A 21,752-nucleotide genomic window follows, 5' to 3' on the forward strand; every position below is an offset into this window, starting at 1 on the left:
CCATTGCACTCCAGCTTGGGAAACAAGAGCAAAACTCCGCCTCAAAAAAAAAAATTTTCCTTTTGAAATTGTTCTTCAAATGTTTCTTGTCACATACATGCAGGAGTAATTAGGTATAAACATGAGAAATTGTGATTCTCTGTCTTGCTCAGCTTGGCTCCCCTCCCCCACCGGTATTATCTGCCTGCATCCCCCACAACAGATGTGTCCTTATCTCCCTGCCCCCCCACCTCACCCCCGTAGCATAATTGTATCCCACATATGGGCACACCATCACATATGGCTAAAATGGGATCACTCCGTAATAAAAGGAATATATATATATATATATATATATATATTTTTTTTTTTTTTTTTGAGATGGAGTCTCACTCTTGTTGCCCAGGCTGGAGTGCAATGGTGTGATCTGGGCTCTCTGCAACCTCCGCCTCCCAGGTTCAAGCAATTCTTCTGTCTCAGCCTCCCGAATAGCTGGGACTATAGGTGCACACCACCACGCCCAGCTGATTTTTGTATTTTTTTAGTAGAGATGGGGTTTCACCATATTGGTCAGGCTGGTCTTGAACTCCTGACCTTAGGTGATGCACCTGCCTTGGTCTCCCAAAGTGCTGGGATTACAGGCGTGAGCCACCACACCTGGCCAATACAGGGTACTTTTTTACGGGCCAGGGACTGATCTAAGTACTTTTCATGCACACTGCTTTTTTTCTGAGAGGGCGTCTCACTCTGTCACTCAGGCTGAAGTGCAGTGGCGCTATCTCAGCTCACTGCAACCTCTGCCCTCTGAGTTCAAGCGATTTTCCTGCCTCAGCCTCCCAAGTAGCTGAGATTACAGGCGCCTGCCACCATGTCCAGCTAATTTTTTGTATTTTTAGTAGAGATGGGGTTTCACCATCTTGGCCAGGCTATCTTGGCCTCCCAAAGTGCTGAGATTACAGGCATAAGCCACCGCACCCGGCCTCATGCACACTGCTTTTCTAATTTAGTGTCTTACAATTCTGGAGCTATGTCTTGTGAAAACGTATTTCCAATAAGGTTCTCTGAGATAGTTTTCCCATGTGCTTTCAGTGCCTCAGGGGTGGGATTGCCCATAGGAGCCCGTTACCCATTCAGGAGTGGGTGAGGGGAGACCCCAGGGACCAATGCCAACAGGAAGAGGTGGGGTGGTTGGGAGGATGGAGATTGCACATGCTTGGGGACATCTTGAAGATGCATGTTAAAATTTTTCCGAGAGGGGTTAAGGTAATGTATTGTGAAGCAAAGGGTGAGTGCTAAATCTCCATGACCCCTGCCGTCTATATGGCTTGGATGCATCATGTCAACCTGACATAAAGCTGTGAGTGAACATTCTCTAGGACCCCACATGTGTGATTAAATAGTTGGAAGTTTTGGCATCCTTTTACAATGAGAGAATAGCACAGGATTTACATAGAATTTTTGGATATCCAAGTTCACCATAATACCCATATTATCTGAAAGTATGTGCCATGGCCCTGAGGGGAGTCATGATCCCTTCCCCAAAGATGGTTGTGGGGACAGAGCAAGTGTCCACCAGTCCCTCCTGCTGGACCCCGAATCTGAAGAGTGCCTCTGTCCTACCCAGCCTGTGCCTCACTCCTGAGCAGATCTGCTGTCAGCAGTGTGAATGCAGGAGACACCCTTGGTCCCCCAAAGAGTCTGAGGAACCTAAGGGCATCCAGTCCTGGGACAAAGATCTAGGTAGACATCACACAAGTTTAGGACCACCCATGTAGAGTGCTGGGTTGAGCCTACTTAGACGAGTGTCACCCTCCTGACCCAGTTTCCCCTATCCTTGTGAAAAGGAAGAAAATGATGGTTCCTGGTCTGTCTTGTGCTCAAATCTGACCTGGCTCCCAACCACCTGTGGCTCTGGACGAGTCCCTTACCTTCTTTGATCCTCATACCTCCTCCCAGGGTACGGTTGCCATTCAGGGGATCTGAAAACCTAGAGCGTGTGTGAAACTGTCCCTAAAATGTGTGTGGAGGTGAATGGCAATTTTTCAGCACACCAAGTTTCATGAATTGAACTGTTCTTCCCACTTGCATGATGGTTTCACACCACAGTTTAGTGACTAAAGAATATGTGACTTGAAAAAAATTATTAAATTTAAAAAAAAAAGAATATGTGACTTGGAGCCAGGTCTGTGGGTTGGATCCCAGTTCTGTTACTTAAGAGATGAAACCTTGGCCAGGCACAGTGGCTCACACCTGTAATCCCAGCACTTTGGGAGGTCGAAGCGGGCAGATCATCTGAGGTCGGGAGTTCGAGACCAGCCTGACCAACATCGAGTAACCCCGTCCTTACTAAAAATACAAAATTAAACGGGCATGGTGGCGCATGCCTGTTAATCCCAGCTACTGGGGATGCTGAGGCAGGAGAACCCAGGAGGGGGAGGTAATGGTGAGCCAAGATGGCGCTATTGCACTCCAGCCTGGGCAACAACAGCGAAACTGTCTCAAAAAAAAAGAGACGGCCGGGCGCGGTGGCTCAAGCCTGTAATCCTAGCACTTTGGGAGGCCGAGACGGGCGGATCACAAGGTCAGGAGATCGAGACCATCCTGGCTAACACGGTGAAACCCCGTCTCTACTAAAAAGTACAAAAAACTAGCCGGGTGAGGTGGCGAGCGCCTGTAGTCCCAGCTACTCGGGAGGCTGAGCCAGGAGAATGGCGGGAACCCGGGAGGCGGAGCTTGCAGTGAGCAGAGATCCGGCCACTGCACTCCAGCCTGGGTGACAGAGCGAGACTCCGTCTCCAAAAAAAAAAAAAGAGACGAGACCTTGGCAGATAACAGGGGACACTATGCTCTCCTCATTTTAGTATGGGAACAGTAGTATTTTGATATGATTACCGTGAGGATTAAATTAGTAAATACAAAGAGCTTACAAATGTTTACAAAAAATCACAGGGCTGTTAGAAGTCAGAATGACCACCCTTCTGTGCAGACAGGAGAGGTGGTCTGAGAGTGATCAGAGGGAGCAGCAAAGACACTTCAAGATTCCAGAAACTGGGTGCGGTGGCTCACACCTGTAATCCCAGCACTTTGGGAGGCCGAGGCGTCGGGTCACCTGAGATCAGGAGTTCGAGATCAGCCTGGACAACATAGTGAAACCCCGTCTCTACTAAAACTACAAAAATTAGTCGGGCGTGGTTGGAGGGCGCCTGTAGTCCCAGCTACTCGGGAGGCTGAGGCAGAATGGCGTGAACCTGGGAGGCGGAGGTTGCAGTGAGCCGAGATCACGCCATTGCACTCCAGCCTGGGCAACAAGAGCGAGACTCAGACTCAAAAAAAAAAAAAAAAAAAAAGTCATACTAAACAATGTCATAAATTTATATAAGAGACAGACCCCGGCCCGATGTCCCAGCACCGCCGTTCCTGCGGGTCCAGGAATCGATCCCGCGCCGTGCTCCCCAACCCCCGCAGGCCACCCGGAGGCAGGGAGTGGGAGCAAGGGATGAACGTTCGCCGCCTCCTATCCTGGGGGAAACGGAGCGCCGAGATCGTCGACGCTCTTCCGCGCCCCTGGGGCCTGGGACTGATACCCGGTCTCGCCCGGAACCCCCGAGGCGCGCCCCTCGCTGCAGCCCTGGCGAGCGCCATCGAGGTGCGCGGTCCTCCAGGCCTCCCAGAGCGGCGCAGCGGCCGCTTCCGGGGGCGGGGCAGGAACCGGAGCCCGAGCGCCCGGCGCCCTGCGCTCCTCCCCGCGCGGTCCCGGCGGCCCAGGGTGAGTCGGCCCCGGCCGCGGGGCGGGGACTGGGAGGGGCGCGTTCCTGCAAGCCCGACCCAGTGGAGGCTGCAGCCCCCGGAGTGGGCTCCCGGAGCTCGAGAGGGAGCGGACCCGCAGCCGGCACTGCCGCCTCCGCTCGCCTTGGGTCCGTAACCCTCCTCGGGGCGAAGGGCCCTGCGCCCGGGTCCATGCTGGCTGTGGTCGGGGGCGTGCGGCCGGACCCCAGAGACCCGCTCCCCCGAGCCGGACGGCTGCGCAGAGATGAGGCTGCAGGCGGGGAGGCCTGGCGAGGTGGGGCTGCTCCGGGGAGAACCAGGCTCTGCCCCTCGCATCCGCCCGATGGCGGGCACTTCCCCGCAGCCTGGCTCCCAGGCGGACGCCGTTTCCCGCAGCTTTCATTCACCCTGCGCAGAGGCTGAGGCTGAGGCAGGAGAATGGGGTGAACCCAGGAGGCGGAGCTTGTACTGAGCCAAGATCGCACCGCTGCACTCCAGCCTGGGCGACAGAGGGATACTCCGTCTCAAAACAACGACAATGAGAGTTAACATTTGAACTGAAACCTGCTGGTCGAGAGAAGCAGCCACAGATCCCTGAGGAGAAACTCCCAGGCGGGGGAACAGAGAGAAGGCTGGCATGGCTGCCGCGTAGTGAGCAGGGTGCCCCAGGTCCCCGAGGAACAGGGCTTATTCTATGTAAGGAGGGAGGTGACCCCTCCTAGTCTTCCAGACCCCAGTTAAATGTTACTTCCCTCAGTAACATTTCTGGGTGGTCCTTCTAAATTAGCACCCTCCTCCCCTTGACATTTTCTCTCTCAGCGCTCGCAGCAACAGTTTGATCTGTTGTCATCATATCACTGCTCGATTATTTTTAGCCCAGTGCTGTTTAATCTGACTGAAGGTTTATTTCCTAATTCCAAAGATAGAGCTAAAAGCAGGGTTTTTCCCCCTCTAACCAGGTAGCCCCTCGCTGAGGACATACACTCCCTAGACATGAGCAAACAAGAAGCAGCAGTGGTAACTTACCCTCCTAGTCCAAGTCCAACCGTAGCCCGGGGTTGCAGTTCTTACCAGACTGGAGCGTGGTATGTGTTGAGGGATCAGGGGGTCGAGTCTTCTGACAGCCTCATACCCTGAGATACTCTGGTGGCCTTGTTGGGGTGAGGACAACACGTGTGACCATCGCAGTGGCCCAGGTGGGTCCTGCCACAGACTGCCCTGGACAGTGAGTGGGGCTGGGTGGGGGTGGTGTGGTCCTGCTCTTCCGCAGTCAGTCTGCGATCGGTCTGCGCACTCTGTGCAGGGGTGATTCACGAATCTGTCTGATCTGCTCCCATCACCCTTCGTACCCTAACATGTCAAAAGGGCTCTGCTGCCAATTGTCACTTCACAGCATTGTGATCAAGCGGCTGTCCTGCTTCTAAACGTGCGCTTTATTTATTTTTATTTATTTTGGGAGAGAGCCTCACTCTGTCACCCAGGCTGGAGTGCAGTGGGGCAAACTTGGCTCACTGCAACCTCTGTCTTCTGGGTTCAAGCAGTTTTTGTGCCTCAACCTCCCAAGCAGCTGGGATTACAGGCGTGTGCCAGCACACCCGGCTAATTTTTGTATTTTTAGTAGATAAGGGTTTCTTTTTTTTTTTTTTTTTTTTTTTTTGAGACGGAGTCTCGCTCTGTCACCCAGGCTGGAGTGCAGTGGCCGGATCTCAGCTCACTGCAAGCTCCGCCTCCCGGGTTCACGCCATTCTCCTGCCTCAGCCTCCCGAGTAGCTGGGACTACAGGCGCCTGCCACCTCGCCCGGCTAAGTTTTTGTATTTTTAGTAGAGACAGGGTTTCACTGTGTTAGCCAGGATGGTCTCGATCTCCTGACCTCGTGATCCGCCCATCTCGGCCTCCCAAAGTGCTGGGATTACAGGCTTGAGCCACCGCGCCCGGCCTAGATAAGGGTTTCACCATGTTGGACAGGCTGGTCTCGAGCTCCTGACTTCAAATGATCTGCCCTCATCGGCCTCCTACAGTGTTGGAATTACAGGCATGAGCCTCCGCCCCCGGCCTCTAAACACATGCTTTTTGTTAACTGATGCCTAGTGGGAAACATCTCTTTACAAAGTGGCAGCTACTTAGAGCTCCAGCTCTACAGAAAAGGGTAGCCCTGCAAACCTTCACCCTAACGCAAGAGCTCAAGTGTGTGTTGAAGGGAAGAGTGAGGAGACCAGGGCCTCATGCCTGCTCTGTATACGTCTGCTTAGAGCAAAATTATTCTTTTGTTTTGTTTGAGACAGGGTCTTGCTCCGTCGCCCAGCCTGGAATTGGTGGCATGATCTCAGTTCACTGCAGCCTCTGTCTCCTGGGCTTAAGGGATCCTCCCAGGATAACCAAGGTTGCAGCATTGCACTCCGGCCTGAGCAACAAGAGGAGACGTCACCCAGGCCGGAGTGCAGTGGCGCGATCTTGGCTCACTGCAATCTCTGCCTCCCAGGTTCACGCCATTCTCCTGCCTCAGCCTCCCAAGTAGCTGGGACTACAGGCGCCCGCCACCACTCCTGGCTAATTTTTTGTATTTTTAGTGGAGACGAGGTTTCACCGTGTTAGCCAGGATGGTCTCGATCTCCACCGTGTCTGGCCAAAAAAGTCTTAAATTGGAAAAATAGAGGCCGGGTGTGGTGGCTCACACCTGTAATCCCAGTGCTTTGGGAGACCGAGGCAAGAGGATCACTTGGGTCCAGGAGTTCAAGACCAGCCTGGGCAACATAGTGAGACCTCATCAATAATAAAAAGTTTTTTTGGCTGGGCGCGGTGGCTCATGCCTGTAATCTCAGCACTTTGGGAGGCCGAGGCGGGCGGATCACGAGGTCAGGAGATCGAGACCATCCTGGCTAACATGGTGAAACCCTGTCCCTACTAAAAATACAAAAAATTAGCCGGGTGTGGTGGTGCGCACCTGTAGTCCCAGCTACTTGGAGGCTGAGGCAGGAGAATGGTGTGAACCTGGGAGGCGGAGCTTGCAGTGAGCTGAGATCGCGCCACTGCACTCCAGCCTGGGCAACAAAGCGAGACTCCATCTCAAAAAAAAAATTTTGTTTTAATTAGCTGGGTGTGGTGGCATGCTCTTGTAGTTCTAGCTACTCAGGAGGCTGAGGTGGGAGGATTGCTTGAGCCCAGGAAGTTGAGGCTGCAGTGAGCTGAGATCATACCACTCTACTCCAGCCCATGCCACACAGCAAGACCCTGTCTCAAAAAAAAGAAAAGAAAAATAGAAAAACAGGAACCACTTGTCATTCTATGACCCAGAGAGAACTAGGGTTTTATGCTGCCAGCTTTAGTTTTTTGCTTACAGTCTGTTTGTTTCATGTAATAAAATGCAAGAATGTTTTCTGATGTTCCCACACATGGTTTTATTGGTTGTAGAGTCACCCATTGTTCATCTCATAATGAACAATGTTGCCCAGGCCAGAGTGCAATGGTGCAACCTTGGCCATCCTGGGAGGATCCCTTAAGCCCAGGAGGCAGAGGTTGAGGTGAACCGAGATCATGCCACCATACTCCAGCTTGGGAGACAGAGCGAGACCCTGTCTCAAATAAAACAATAATTTTGCTCTAACTAGTCATGCTTTGTTCATTTCATAAATCCCTTCTGAGCATACACTGTGTGCCAAGCCCTTCCTCAGGCCCTTGGGGTATAGACCAGAGGTCTTATCTAATTGGGGAAGGCAGATAAGGAGCAAGGACGTTAACTTTTCTTATGTCAGGTGGCATAGTGCTATGGAGAAAAATAAAGCAAGGAGGCCGGGCGCGGTGGCTCAAGCCTGTAATCCCAGCACTTTGGGAGGCCGAGACGGGTGGATCACGAGGTCAGGAGATCGAGACCATCCTGGCTAACACGGTGAAACCCCGTCTTTACTAAAAAATACAAAAAACTAGCCGGGCGAGGTGGCGGGTGCCTGTAGTCCCAGCTACTCTGGAGGCTGAGGCAGGAGAATGGCGTGAACCCGGGAGGCGGAGCTTGCAGTGAGCTGAGATCCGGCCACTGCACTCCAGCCTGGGCGACAGGGCAAGACTCCATCTCAAAAAAAAAAAAAGAAAAGAAAAAGAAAAATAAAGCAAGGAGCGAGGATAAGGAACTCCCAGGCGGGAGGGGAGGTGGCAGTCACAGAAGGCCTCCCAGCAAGGTGACAGCCAGCAAACATTGGAAGGAGTGAGTGTTCCAATGGAGAAGCTTGGGTGCAGCTGCTCCTTGGGATGTGAAGGAGGTGGCTGTTGTGATTGCCCCAGCACTTTACCCTCTCCTGCTCCCTTCTGGATCTGGAGGGGCCTTTTGGGGGGCTGGAGAGCCTTAGGCCTGGGCTCCTTCCACTCATGGCTCTGTGTTCCCCCAGAATTCACTGTCTCTAGCACCTGCTCCTCCTCAGAGGGTACCCTGGAATGACGATGGCACTTCCGATGCCTGGACCCCAGGTGAGCACCCCCTGAGCCTGTCCACTGCCCCGGGAGACTGCTTCGCCCCTAGCCTCAGCTTTTCAGCCCTGAGAACCTTCCAGGGAGCCTCACACCCACCCACATCACAAGATGGAGTCTGCAAGCCGAGGACCACCTCCTTGCTCTGTGGCCAGGCCGCACACGTTTCTCTGCCAAGTCCTTCCAGCCTTTGGGCAGAAGTGGGCATCTTGGGGCCTCCTATGGCCCCTGAGCTTCTGTGGTCAGCCGTTGAGGGCAGGGTCCCTGTCCTTCCCCAGTGCCTGCCTCCTTCCTGGTGTGAGTGGTCAGCCGTCCTCCCTCTACTGATGCTGACTCACTGCCGGTGTTGGAAATGGAGACGCAGAGGGTGGGGACGCAGTGCTGGTGCTCCTTTCCCAAATCCCTGATGGTCTGTGGAGAGGGTGAGGCCAAGGTTGGGACCCCTTCCTGGTAAATCTCCCTCCCCCAAGTTCAGTTTTTCCCTCTTCCTCTTTGGGGCTTCTGCTGAGACTGAGGCTGCTCACTTGGGGAGTGTTGGGCTGCCCTGACTCTGCTGGGCCCTGTGGATGCAGCAATGAGCAGCAGGGAGAGAGGCCTCTAGCAGATCGCGCAAATGTTTCTCATCTGCTGGGTTCTCACCAAGCCCTTGACTGCCTGGATAGCAGAGTATGTGGTTGCAGGAGGCTGTTGTGTTCGAGGATGTGGCTGTGTACTTCACCAGGATAGAGTGGAGTTGCCTGGCCCCCGACCAGCAGGCCCTCTACAGGGACGTGATGCTGGAGAACTATGGGAACCTGGCCTCGCTAGGTAAGGGCTTCTGCCTTTGGTCCTGGGGCCGGGAGGTGCGTCTGTGTTAGCTTCAAAGGGAAGTTGGTTCCATTCCAGATTCAAGGTCTGAAACATTTTTGAGGGGAAACTGGAGGCTCCCCAAGGAGCCCCTCTCTGCTTTCTGTTGGGCAGCCACTGCCAGCATCAGCCTGCCTGAGGCTTCTCTCCTGGGGCAGGCCCCCCATCTCCCCTTGGCCACCTAGCTGCCCCTCCTGGGATAGTGAGTGTTCCTGACCCACTCCAAGCACTCCAGCCAGGCACCCGGGCATCCCTCCTCCCTCCTGTACTGATACATTCTGCTTTCCTTCTCTGAACTTAGGCTTTCTTGTTGCCAAACCAGCACTGATCTCCCTCTTGGAGCAAGGAGAGGAGCCGGGGGCCTTGATTCTGCAGGTGGCTGAACAGAGCGTGGCCAAAGCCAGCCTGTGCACAGGTGAGTACAAGGCACTGGAAGGCCTGGGCTGCTGCCACTGCAGGGCATGTCGTGTGCTGCCAGTGTGGCCTGGCCCCACCGCACGGTGTGTCGTGTGCTGCCAGCGTGGCCTCCGTGCAGTTCTGTGCAGGTCCCTTCTCCCGCAGTGGGAGGTGTGTGTGTTTAGCTCCTCACAACATGGTCCGAGTTCCTACTAACTGCCTTGCTTGTAGGTCTAAGGTCAAAACTAACTTTTGCAGGAAGACCCAAGTGCATGAATTTTCCATTTTGGCGTCCCCAAGGTGTCAGAGGCCGGGTCTGTGCACCTCTACCCTTAGGTTGTGTAGGGACCAGCCCTACAGGGTCTGTGGGTTTTTCTTCTCGTGTGTGGAGAGGAGAGATCATACAAATAAAGACACAAGACAAAAGAGATAGAAGAAAAGACAACTGGGCCTGGGGGACCACTACCACCTAGACGTGGAGACCGTTAATGGCCCCGAATGCCTGGCTGCGCTGTTATTTATTGGATACAAGACAAGGGGGCAGGGTAAGGAGTGTGAGCCATCTCCAATGATTGATAAGGTCACGTGAGTCACGTGTCCACCGGACAGGGGGCCCTTCCCTGTTTGGCAGCCGAGGCAGAGAGAGAGAGAGGACAGCTTACACTATTATTTCTTCTGTGCAATTTAATGACTCTTAGTACGTTCACTAATTATACTACTGCTATCTAGAAGGCAGAGCCAGGTGTACAGGGCGAAACATGAAAGTGGACCAGGAGCATGACCGCTGAGCAGGGAGACGTTGAGGCCTCCGGATGACTGCGGGCGGGCCTGAGGGATGTCAGGTCTTCCACAAGAGGTGGTGGGGCGGAGTCTTCTCTAACTTCCCGGGGGAGAGGGAGACTCCCTTTCCCGTCTGCTAAGTAAGGGGCGCCTTCCCAGGCCCTGGCACTACCGCTAGACCAAGGAGCCCTCTAGTGGCCATGTCCGGGCATGACAGAGGCTCACACTAGTCTTCTGGTCACTTCTCACCGTGTCCCTTCAGCTCCTCTCTCTGTATGGCCTGGTTTTTCCTAGGTTATGATTGTGGGACAGAGATTATTGTATTAGAATAGAGAGTAATGCTACACACTAATGATTGATAATATTCATAAATCATCATATCTATAATCTATTTCTAGTATAACTATTCTTACTTTATATATTTTCTTTATTATACTGGAACAGCTTGTGCCCTTGATCTCTTGCCTTGGCACCTGGGAGACTTGCCGCCCACATCTCCCTTCTTTTTATTAACTAGGATCGCCATCGCCATCATTGCTTGTCGTTGACTTTGAACTTGTCTTTGGACTCATTGGAGGCATCTGCAGACTAAAAATAGACAACAGAAGCATACCAGTGTCAATAATGCCAGTGACGGCCGGGCATGGTGGCTCAAGCCTGTAATCCCAGCACTTTGGGAGGCCGAGATGGGCGGATCACGAGGTCAGGAGATCGAGACCATCCTGGCTAACACGGTGAAACCCCGTCTCTACTAAAAAATACAAAAAACTAGCCGGGCGAGGTGGCGGGCGCCTGTAGTCCCAGCTACTCGGGAGGCTGAGGCAGGAGAATGGCGTGAACCCAGGAGGCGGAGCTTGCAGTGAGCTGAAATCCGGCCACTGCACTCCAGCCTGGGCGACAGAGCAAGACTCCGTCTCAAAAAAAAAAAAAAAAAAAATAATGCCAGTGACAACAATGATCCTCCAAGGGGTGTGATCCATTTAAAGGGATTAAGCTTAGGTAATCCTTTAGTTATTCCTTCAAAAATGTCTAAGCCAGGAGCAGTGGTTAAATGAGCCTGTGAGGCCTCAAAAATTTGTTCTTTAAGTTTTGAAATATCTAGGGTTAAGTTATCATCCCAGGCTTTTAAATGCCTTAAGACCTTTTCCCAGCTATGTGGATCTTTATTACAAGCATAAGGCGTTATGCAGCCATCAGAAGTATTCCAGTCACACTGTAATTGCGTACGGTGTTCCAAATTCATAACTCTGATTAGCTAATTTTTGATCGACTTGAGTCTGAGAATTCCAAAGCCTGGAGGAGTTTTCCTGCCATGCTTCAACATATTGAGCGGTTTGAACAGAATTGTGGATTGCAACTCCAGCGGTTGCCGCTGTTGCAGTAACCGCAATTAGACCTGCAATGACTGCAATAAGAGTAAAAATGAATCTCTTAGTTCTTTTGAGGATACCTTTAAGATCTTCATTGACTGTATGAATAGAAGGGGAAGACTCCCGTGGACGATGTAAAGAAACTGGTATGCCTACCCCCTGCCTAGCCCTCAGCGAGAGAATACTTGTTGTGGGATTAAAAGTAGCATCAATGGACGTGAACAGCTTGCAGTTATCACATTCTATAGTGTGTGTATTGGGAATGATAATTACATTCCAACCAACAGCATATAAGGGGGTTTGACACAGCTCTTGATAGGCATCACCTGTCGAGACATCAAGGTGACGTTGAATATGGGTGTCTTGGTATTAGTAGGAGAGAGTTGATAAGTAGCATTCCATATCCTTATTCCTATCATGGCTGCAGCTAATTTCCATAATTCAGGATGTTCTGGGGTAACAATTGGATGAATCATTTTTGGTCTAGGAGGAACGATGCCTGTGTCCATCCATTTAAATGGGTAAGGAGACACCCGTTCCCTCAACCTGTATGACTGCCGTTCGTCCTCTACATAATCTAACAAACTCCGAGCATGTCATATTTTGGCCGGAGCAATTCCGCCAAGAATACCCTCTTGGAGCCCAGTCAGTAGCAACACCCGTAGCTAGACTTTGGAACACTATGACCTTTGGAGCTTTACAATCATTCCATACAATTGAATTTACTAAAAACGGGCCCTTTGTAGGTTCCTTGGAGCAATCTGGCAGCCCTTTTGTGGAATATCTTTTGTGATAACAGGAACCCTCCATTCCTCATGTGGATTAAGTTGAACAGTCATAAATTGAAAATAATTGGTACTGAGCATATTATGTACTTAATAAGAATCCTTACTAAAGCACAATATGGTCCACATCCAGTTCTGATAAGAAGCAGCTAAACAGCCAGGCGACATTGCAATGCACAGTGGTGGATATTTGTAGCCAACTGACAAATTAAACCTTCTTCTGGTTGAGCTGGAAACCTGTCATCATTAGGAACGGGCATGAATGCACTATCATGAGTGGAAACTTCCACTGAGGCGTCCACCCAGGAGACAGACTGAATTAAAGGGGGAAAAGGAACATATGCCCAATAGGTAGACTTTTCAGGTGTCCCAGCTACTGGCGTACTCACCACTGCACTGACCGCTATAAAGGCAGCCGGAGTTATATTACCCGTCGTTGTTGGAATTCCTTTTTCTTGTAGTAATGTTTGTGTTTGATGTGATAAGATGTTTATTTGACGCCATGTTGGTGGAGTTGAACGACTGGTGGTGTAGGTCACACGGCGATATTTTGTCATAATGTAGAGGTCATGAAGTTTATGTGTCAGGCGGAGAACCTTGCCCTTCGATTTGTGAGGAGTCTTTGTCTTTTGTTTCTGAGAGCGTTTCATATTTGAAATTTTGGTGCAATTTCAGTTGCCGGGAGGGAACCCACACAGGTTGTTGTCTTTCTCCTGGGGAAACGCCAGCAAAACCCCTGCCCCATGTTACCATGGTGCCTACTTCCCATTTGTTAGTTTTTGCATCCTTCCACCATACCCGCTTTCCTTTTTGTGGATCAAATTTATTTCCAGTGAAATGTTCTCTGCTGTAAAAGGTTGATTTCTTACTAGGTTTAAGAAGTTTAGTGTAAAAAGAGCCAGATTTAGCTGAGCATGAGGGGTGGTGGCGTCCCTCTTTGTCTTTGTGTCCTGTTTTCGAAGTTGATCCTTGTTTTATTGGCTCCTTCCACCAAGGCCTGTCCTTGAGAGTTATAGGGGATGCCAGTTGTGTGAGTAATTGCCCATGTCTGAGTGAGCTTTTTAAACACAGCACTAGTGTAGCCGGGGCCGTTGTCAGTTTTCAGTTTCCTGGGACAGCCCATAACCGAGAAACATGAAAGCATAGTCGTTTAACATGAGATGTACTTTCCCCTGTGTGACAAGTGGCCCAGATAAAATGAGAAAATGTGTCAATAGTTACATGTATAAAAGAAAGCTTGCCAAAAGCAGGATAATGAGTCACATCCATTTGCCAGAGAGCATTCTGTGAAAGTCCTCTAGGGTTAACTCCTGAGGAAAGTGGCTGTAAAATTAACACTTGGCAAGTAGGACAGTGACGTGCAGTGGTTTTAGCTTATTTCCATGTGAGGGGGACTTTTTTGGAGTCCCACAGCATTGACATGAGTTAAAGCATGGAAATTTTCTGCACCAGTGAAAACCGGAGCAACTAATGTATCAGCTCAGGCATTTGCTGCCCAGAGGGGCCCAGGGAGGGGTGTGTGGGCCCCAGTGTGAGTAATGTAGAAAGGAGAAGACCTTGCTCTGAGTACAGACTGAAACCTTTTGGAAAAGAAAAAGTAGGGTATCATCAGGCCGAAATTTGATTAAGGCAGTTTCAATGTTGCCAGCAACATGTACTACATAGGCCCAATCAGAAACAATGTTAACTGGTTCAGGGAAATCTTCAAGGACAGCCATGACAGCGATCAGCTCAGCTGGTTGTGCTGAACTAGCAAACAGTTCTGTTGGCCCTGTCTGTGCTGCTCGGCCATTACAGGAAGCATCAGTAAAAACAGTGAATGCTTCGGCTAGTGGGGTGTTTCTAGTCATGTGAGGTAAGATCCAAGAAGTGAGTTTAAAGAACTGGAATAGTTTTACATTAGGATAATGATTATCAGTTATACCCAGGAAACCTGCCAAATGGACTTGCCAAGCAACGCAGATTGCAAAAGCCTGTTGGACTTGTAATCGGGTGAGGGGAACGATGATTTTTTGGGGCTTAATACCCTTGTCTTATAGCTGCATTCCTAAATAGTGATAAGACGTCTGGATTTTTGAGGGGGCGGGGTGGGTAATAACCAAACCGGCTGGTGTGCTTGTTGTACCGCAGAAAAACAAGATGTTAACACGGGGTGTGAAGGTGCCGCGAGATCAGCTGCCTGCTGGGCAAGATCGGTGGCCTGTGGCTGATTTTATGCCGCAGGGACAGCAGGTATTGGAGGCTGGAAAATTACAGGAAATTGCCAGGCTTTGGGATCCCCACATTCTCTTGCCTGTGCTATAGCCCTCATAAGAGGAGGGTCATTTCGAGGAATGTATGTAACTTGTTGCTTGTGAGCGGCAAGGGTAGTGGTGGCAACCGCAGTAGCGACTGGACCAGAAGCAGAAAAGAGGTTGGAATTTTGAATGGAGGAAGAGTTGAGAACCTGTAAACCAGGATGAGACCAGATTACTGCTGAGCAGGTCTTTCATGGGCCTGAAATCCAGGCTGCCGCGGCAACTGCGGACCAGGCTTCGAGGGAGCCTGAGGCTTCTTCAAGGGAGCCAGATTTGTCGAAAGAGACCCAGGCTTCAAGAGAGCCTGATTTTCTTTCTTTCTTTTTTTTTTTTTGAGACAGAGTCTCTGTCTGTCGCCCAGGCTGGAGTGCAGTGGTGCGATCTTGGCTCACTGCAAGCTCCGCCTCCCGGGTTCCCGCCATTCTCCTGCCTGAGCCTCATGAGTCGCTGGGACTACAGGCGCCTGCCACCACTCCTGGCTAATTTTTTTGTATTTTTAGTAGAGACGGGGTTTCACTGTGTTAGCCAGGATGGTCTCGGTCTCCTGACCTCGTGATCCACCCGCCTCGGCCTCCCAAAGTGCTGGGATTACAGGCATGGGCCACAGCACCCGGCCAAGGGAGCCTGATTTTCTGAGAGAGAATCAGGCTTCAAGGGAACCTGTGGCTCCAAGGGAGCCTGATTTGTGGAAAGAGAAATAGGCAGGAGAAATGGAAAACTAGGCTGTGGAGGGATAGGGTTGAGGGCCTCATTACCGGGCCAAATAGGCAGAAGGTTGAGAGCCCTACAGCAGGGCTGAACAGAGGCAGGGTTGAGATAATACAGGAGGGCTTTTATAAAGTTTAAATAAGCCGAGTACTTAGTACTGGCCTGTCCCATGGTGTCCCCGGACTACTTTGAGTGCTCAAGCTTACCACCAAGCTTATTGACCGCAATCCTCAGGAATCTGTCGTCAGAATCCTCTGGAATCTGTCGTCAGAATCCTCCGCTGAGTCCCACACTCAAGGCGCAACTTCACACAGAGAGGGAGAGCCCCATATTGGAGTGCCAGATGTAGGGTCCAGCCCTACAGGGTCTGTGGGTTTTTCTTCTTGTGTGTGGAGATGAGAAATCATAGAAATAAAGACACAAGACAAAGAGATAGAAAAGACAGCTGGGCCCAGGGGACCACTACCACCAAGACACGGAGACCTGTAGTGGCCCCGGATGCCAGGCTGCACTGTTATTTATTGGATACAAGGCAAAAGGGGCAGGGTAAGGAGTGTGAGTCATCTCCAGTGATTGATAAGGTCACGTGAGTCACATGTCCACCAGGCAGCGGGCCCTTCCCTGTTTGGCAGCCGAGGCGGAGAGAGAGAGGACAGCTTACACTATTATTTCTTCTGTGCAATTTAATGACTCTTAGTACGTTCACTAATTATACTACTGCTATCTAGAAGGCAGAGCCAGGTGTACAGGGCGAAACATGAAAGTGGACCAGGAGCATGACCGCTGAGGCACAGCATCACAGGGAGACGTTGAGGCCTCCGGATGACTGCGGGCGGGCCTGAGGGATGTCAGGTCTTCCACAAGAGGTGGTGAGGCGGAGTCTTCTCTAACTTCCCGGGGGAGAGGGAGACTCCCTTTCCCGTCTGCTAAGTAAGGGGCGCCTTCCCAGGCCCTGGCATTACCGCTAGACCAAGGAGCCCTCTAGTGGCCATGTCCGGGCATGACAGAGGCTCACACTTGTCGTCTAGTCACTTCTCACCGTGTCCCTTCAGCTCCTATCTCTGTATGGCCTGGTTTTTCCTAGGTTATGATTGTGGGACAGAGATGATGATGATGATTTTTTTTTGTTTTTTTGAGACGGAGTCTTGCACTGTGGCCCAGGCTGGAGCGCAGTGGTGCGGTATCGGCTCACTGCAAGCTCTGCTTCCTAGGTTCACACCATTCTCCTGCCTCAGCCTCCTGAGTAGCTGGGACTACAGGCGCCTGCCACCACGCCCGGCTAATTTTTTTTTTTTTTTGTATTTTTAGTAGAGACAGGGTTTCACCGTGTTAGCCAGGATGGTCTCGATCTCCTGACCTTGTGATCCGCCCGCCTTGGCCTCCCAAAGTGCTGGGATTACAGGCGTGAGCCACCGCGCACGGCCAGAACAGAGATTATTATAATGTTAGAATAAAGAGTAATGCTACAAACTGATGACTAATAATATTCATTTATCATCATATTTAAAATCTGTTTCTAGTATAACTATTCTTATTATATATATTTTCTTTATTATACTGGAACAGCTTGTGCCCTTGGTCTCTTGCCTTGGCATCTGGGAGGCTTGCCGCCCACAGGTTGCTTTGGTTTTCCCAGTTTCCCATGGCCCATGTGCCAGGGACTGAGCTCAGGGCAGTGGAGGCTGCAGAAAGAACCTTGAGCTGGGGAGGAGGCCCCCAGTCCTGGCGGTCTGTGCAGGCACCTGCTTTACGCACCTGCCCAGACGTGTTTGCTGAGTGAATGAACTGTGGTGAACTCTGAAGGAGAGAGGAGTAAAGAACGTGGCTGTGGAGTGAGGTGCAACATGCACCTCATGCCTGGCCTGTCTTCCCTGCCAGACCTTGGGCTTCTCCTATGGGCTCCCCATGAGCCAGCCTCCCACAGTGCTGGAGCCATTATTAACCTTTTTGTTCCCTTCTCACCCGAACCCTCATTTTATTTTTATTATTATTATTGTTTTGAGATGGAGTTTTGCTCTTGTCACCCAGGCTGGAGTGCAGTGGTGCGGTCTTGGCTCACTGCAACCTCCACCTCCCGGGTTCAAACAATTCTCCTGCCTCAGCCTCCTGAGTAGCTGGGATTACAGGCACCCGCCACCGCACCCAGCTAATTTTCGTATTTTTAGTATAGATGGGGTTTCACTGTGTTGGCCAGGCTGGTTTCAAACTCCTGACCTCAGGTGATCAGCCCACCTCGGCCTCCCGAAGTGCTGAGATTAGAGGCGTGAGCCACCGCGCCTGGCCTGAAACCCTGATTTTAAAACCTCTGGTAATAATTTCTCAAACCTCCCTGCACATCTAACAAAGACTCTTGTCTTCACCTGATTGTGTTATCGTGTCACAGTGTACATGTTTATTGAATCATGTTGTACACAAAAAATACATACAAGGTTTGTTTTGTTTTAAGACATAGTCTCACTCTTTGGCCCACGCTGGAGTGCTGTGGCTTGATCTCAGCTCGCTATAACCTCTGTATCCCGGGTTGAAGCAATTCTCCTGCATCAGCCTCCTGTATGCAAGTTTTATTTGTCATTTATACCTCAGTAAAGCTGGGTGTTGGGGGAAGACTTGGGAATAAAAAGGTTCTTCCAACAATAAGTTCGTTTGCGTGTAGAGGCTGGATCATCCTTCCGATTTCTGTTCCTTCTCTCAGATTCCAGGATGGAGGCCGGGATCATGGAGTCTCCTCTGCAGAGAAAGCTCTCCAGGCAGGCAGGACTGCCGGGCGCCGTGTGGGGGTGCCTCCCCGGGGGGCACCCCGCACCACCCCACCCACGTGGCAGTCCTGAGGACGGGTCAGATAAACTCACCCGCCCCCGGGCTCGGGAGCGCAGCGCCTCCCCAAGGGTTCTGCAGGAAGACCCGGGCCGGCCCGTGGGGAGCTCAGCCCCCCGCTACAGGTGCGTGTGCGGCAAGGCGTTCAGATACAACTCACTGCTGCTCAGGCACCAGGTCATCCACACGGGCGCCAAGCCCTTCCAGTGCACGGAGTGCGGGAAGGCCTTCAAGCAGAGCTCCATCCTGCTGCGGCACCAGCTGATCCACACCGAGGAGAAGCCGTTCCAGTGCGGCGAGTGCGGCAAGGCCTTCCGGCAGAGCACGCAGCTGGCTGCCCACCACCGCGTCCACACCCGCGAGCGGCCCTACGTGTGCGGCGAGTGCGGCAAGGCCTTCAGCCGCAGCTCCCGGCTACTGCAGCACCAGAAGTTCCACACCGGGGAGAAGCCCTTCGCGTGCACCGAGTGCGGCAAGGCGTTCTGCCGCAGGTTCACCCTCAACGAGCACGGCCGCATCCACAGCGGGGAGCGGCCCTACCGGTGCCTGCGCTGTGGGCAGCGCTTCATCCGAGGGTCCTCCCTCCTGAAGCACCACCGGCTGCACGCCGAGGAGGGCCCCCAGGACGGCGGCGCGGGGCAGGGCGCCTTGCTCCGAGCGGCGCAGAGGCCCCAGGTGGGGGACCCGCCCCACGAGTGCCCGGTGTGCGGGAGGCCGTTCCGACACAACTCTCTGCTGCTCCTGCACCTGCGCCTGCACACGGGCGAGAAGCCGTTCGAGTGCGCGGAGTGCGGCAAGGCCTTCGGTCGCAAGTCCAACCTCACTCTGCACCAGAAGATCCACACCAAGGAGAAGCCCTTCGCGTGCACCGAGTGTGGCAAGGCCTTCCGCAGGAGCTACACGCTGAACGAGCACTACCGGCTGCACAGCGGCGAGAGGCCATACCGGTGCCGCGCCTGTGGGAGGGCCTGCAGCCGGCTGTCCACCCTCATCCAGCACCAGAAGGTGCACGGCCGCGAGCGCCAGGAGGACACGGAGGGCAGGCGGGCGCCCCGCTGGGCTTCCCGATGATGGGGACGACAGGCCGAGGATTCACGCGGGAGGCCCACGCAAGCCGGCGGGGCCCCAGCGCAGAAATTCAGAACCCCACGTCTCGAAGGTGCAGCAGAGTCTGAAGAAAGGGCCAGCTCCCACCAAGAGCTCAGCGTCTTGCTCTAGCCGGGCAGTGGGGAGGGAAAGGGCACCGGGCAGCCCGTGGTGTGGCCTCAGGGACTGCCATTAGCCACCATTTCCTGGGACCTTCCGGAAATGTCCAGGAGCGGCAGAAGTGAGGGAGGGAGGGGCAGCTATGCTCAGTCCCCAAAGAGCAGGGCACAGGGGACACCATAGACGCATATGCAGCCTGGCACAGCCAGGCCTTAGCACCAGGCCCTGTGTGGCGGTGAATTTCAGGAGTTGTAAAGCCGACTCACAGGATAGAAGGTGCCTTAGCTGCCTGCCACGTCTCCTACCTGTAATCCCATCACTTTGGGAGGCTGAGGCAGGAGGTTTGCTTAAGCCCAGGAGTTTGAGACCAGCCTGGGCAACATGGTAAAACTTCTCTACAAAAAATTTAAAAATCAGCCAGGTATTGTGGCTTGTGCCTATAGGCTGTGGTCCCAGCTACTCAGGAGGCTGAGGTGGGAGGATGGGTTGAGCCTGGGAAGTCAAGGCTGCAGTGAGCTATGATAGCACCACGGCACTCCATCCTGGGTGGCAGAGTGACACCTTGTTTAAAAAAAAAAAAAGCCTAGATGACTGGTGGAGCTGTATCTATTATCTATCTATCTATCTGTCAATCAATCAATCAATCAATCATCTATCTTTTTGAGACAGGATCTCTGCCAGCCAGCCTGGAGTGCAGTGGCAGTTGTGGCTCACCGCAGCCTCGAGCTCCCGGGCTCATTTCTCCCACCTCAGCCTCCTGAGGAGCTGGGACTAAGACACACACACTGCATCTGGCAGCTGGCTAAGCATTGTTTCTGAGTGTGAGGATGTTTTCAGTGGACTCGGTGAAGGTCTGCCCTGTGTGGGCAGGCACATCCAACTGGCTGGGGGCCCAGATGGAACACAAAGGGAAGAGAGAAGCATATTCTCTTTTCTGGAGGGAGACACCCATCTCCTGTCCTTGGACATCAGGACTCCAGATTCTTTGGCCTTTGGACTCAGGCTTGCCACAGAGGCCTCCCAGGGCTCCTGGCCAGTCAGCCTCAGAATGAGAGTTACACCACTGGCTTCTTGGTTCAACCGCCTTCTTACCTGGACTGAGCCTCACTAATGGCTTCTCTGGGTCTCCAGCTTGCAGACAGCCTATGGGAGGACTTCTCAGCCTCCATAAGTGTGTGGGCCAGTTCCCCTAATAAAACCCCTCTCCTGGCCGGGCGCGGTGGCTCAAGCCTGTAATCCCAGCACTTTGGGAGGCCGAGATGGGCGGATCACCTGAGGTCAGGAGATCGAGACCATCCTGGCTAACATGGTGAAACCCCGTCTCTACTAAAAAAATACAAAAAACTAGCTGGGCGAGGTGGCGGGCGCCTGTAGTCCCAGTTACTTGGGAGGCTGAGGCAGGAGAATGGCATGAACCCAGGACGCGGAGCTTGCTGTGAGCTGAGATCCAGCCACTGCACTCCAGCCTGGGCGACAGAGCGAGACTCCGTCTCAAAAAAAAAAAAAGAAAAAGAAAAACCCCTCTCCTGGCCACGCATGGTGGCTGCTGCCTATAATCCCAGCATTTTGGGAGGCAGAGGTGGGCGGATCATCTGAGGTCAGGAGTTCGAGACCAGCCTGGCGAACATGGTGAAACCCCGACTCTACTAAAAATACAAAAATTAGCTGGGCGTGGTGGTGGCTGCCTGTAATCCCAGCTACTCGGGAGTCTGAGGCAGGAGAATCGCTTTAACCTGGGAGGTGGAAGTTGCCGTGAGCTGAGATCGAGCCACTGCACTCCAGTCTGGGTGACAGGGCAAGACTCTCTCTCAAAAAAATAAATAAAAATCCTCTCTCCTAAACTCTATTATTGGTTTTGTCTTTCTAGAGGACCCTAATACACTGCCCAGCAGAAGCCAGGAAGGAAGCCCTGCCAGCTCAGAAGGTGGGCCAGGAGAGAAGGGTGTGGCCAGAGGGGGAGCCAGTGGGGGTGCTGCATCCTCTCGGCCCCACTGGGAGCACCTTGTCACCCCTAACAGATGAAGAGAAGGTGAGGGGGGATTGAGTTACCTGCCCACTGGTGTGTCAAACTCCATGGTGGGGGTGGGAACATGCAGACCTGGCCCCTCCAAGGCCCACTGCTCCCTGGGCTGTGCATCCCACAGTGCATGCCAGGGGCTGCAGAAAGAGCCATGGGAAGCCTGGCCCTGGTAGGGCACCAAGATGGGGAGGGCTGGATCCACCCTCCAGAGAACAAGAACCCTGGGCAGTAGCCAGGACATGGTGGGGGAGGCTGAAGGGTTGTCCCTGAGCATCCCCAACATGGAGCTCAGATGTCTGGGCCACGGGCGGGAAAGCACGAAGGTCAGGG

The 21,752-nt window shown here is 52.6% G+C and overlaps 1 protein-coding gene across 2 annotated transcripts; it reads left to right on the plus strand.

Moving 5' to 3' along the window:
* The first annotated feature begins 3,683 nt into the window (after positions 1–3,683).
* Positions 3,684–21,448, plus strand: ZNF517 (zinc finger protein 517). 2 transcript variants are annotated; one of them, XM_025393184.1, is made up of 6 exons: positions 3,725–3,745; positions 8,122–8,200; positions 8,881–9,007; positions 9,369–9,461; positions 18,075–19,875; positions 21,117–21,448. In XM_025393184.1, the coding sequence occupies exons 2-5, from the start codon at positions 8,168–8,170 to the stop codon at positions 19,265–19,267; spliced, it is 1,446 nt and encodes a 481-aa protein (XP_025248969.1). In that variant the 5' UTR covers positions 3,725–3,745; positions 8,122–8,167; the 3' UTR covers positions 19,268–19,875; positions 21,117–21,448. The 2 variants fall into 2 exon arrangements, with proteins under 2 accessions (XP_025248968.1, XP_025248969.1); XM_025393183.1 differs by lacking the exon at positions 21,117–21,448 and having other exon boundaries at positions 3,684–3,745; positions 9,348–9,461; positions 18,075–19,964.
* Positions 21,449–21,752: the final 304 nt, after the last annotated feature.

Source organism: Theropithecus gelada, chromosome 8 (assembly GCF_003255815.1).
Source record: "Theropithecus gelada isolate Dixy chromosome 8, Tgel_1.0, whole genome shotgun sequence".
NCBI classification, from domain to species: Eukaryota; Metazoa; Chordata; class Mammalia; order Primates; family Cercopithecidae; genus Theropithecus; species Theropithecus gelada.

Excerpts from the sequence above, each read along its gene's own strand:
- ZNF517 (XM_025393183.1), top strand. The coding sequence starts at position 8,168 with ATGACGATGGCACTTCCGATGCCTGGACCCCAG. Across the intron at positions 8,201-8,880 it reads TTCCGATGCCTGGACCCCAG|GAGGCTGTTGTGTTCGAGGA; the intron begins GTGAGCACCCCC and ends ATGTGGTTGCAG. Across the intron at positions 9,008-9,347 it reads TGGGAACCTGGCCTCGCTAG|GCTTTCTTGTTGCCAAACCA; the intron begins GTAAGGGCTTCT and ends CTCTGAACTTAG.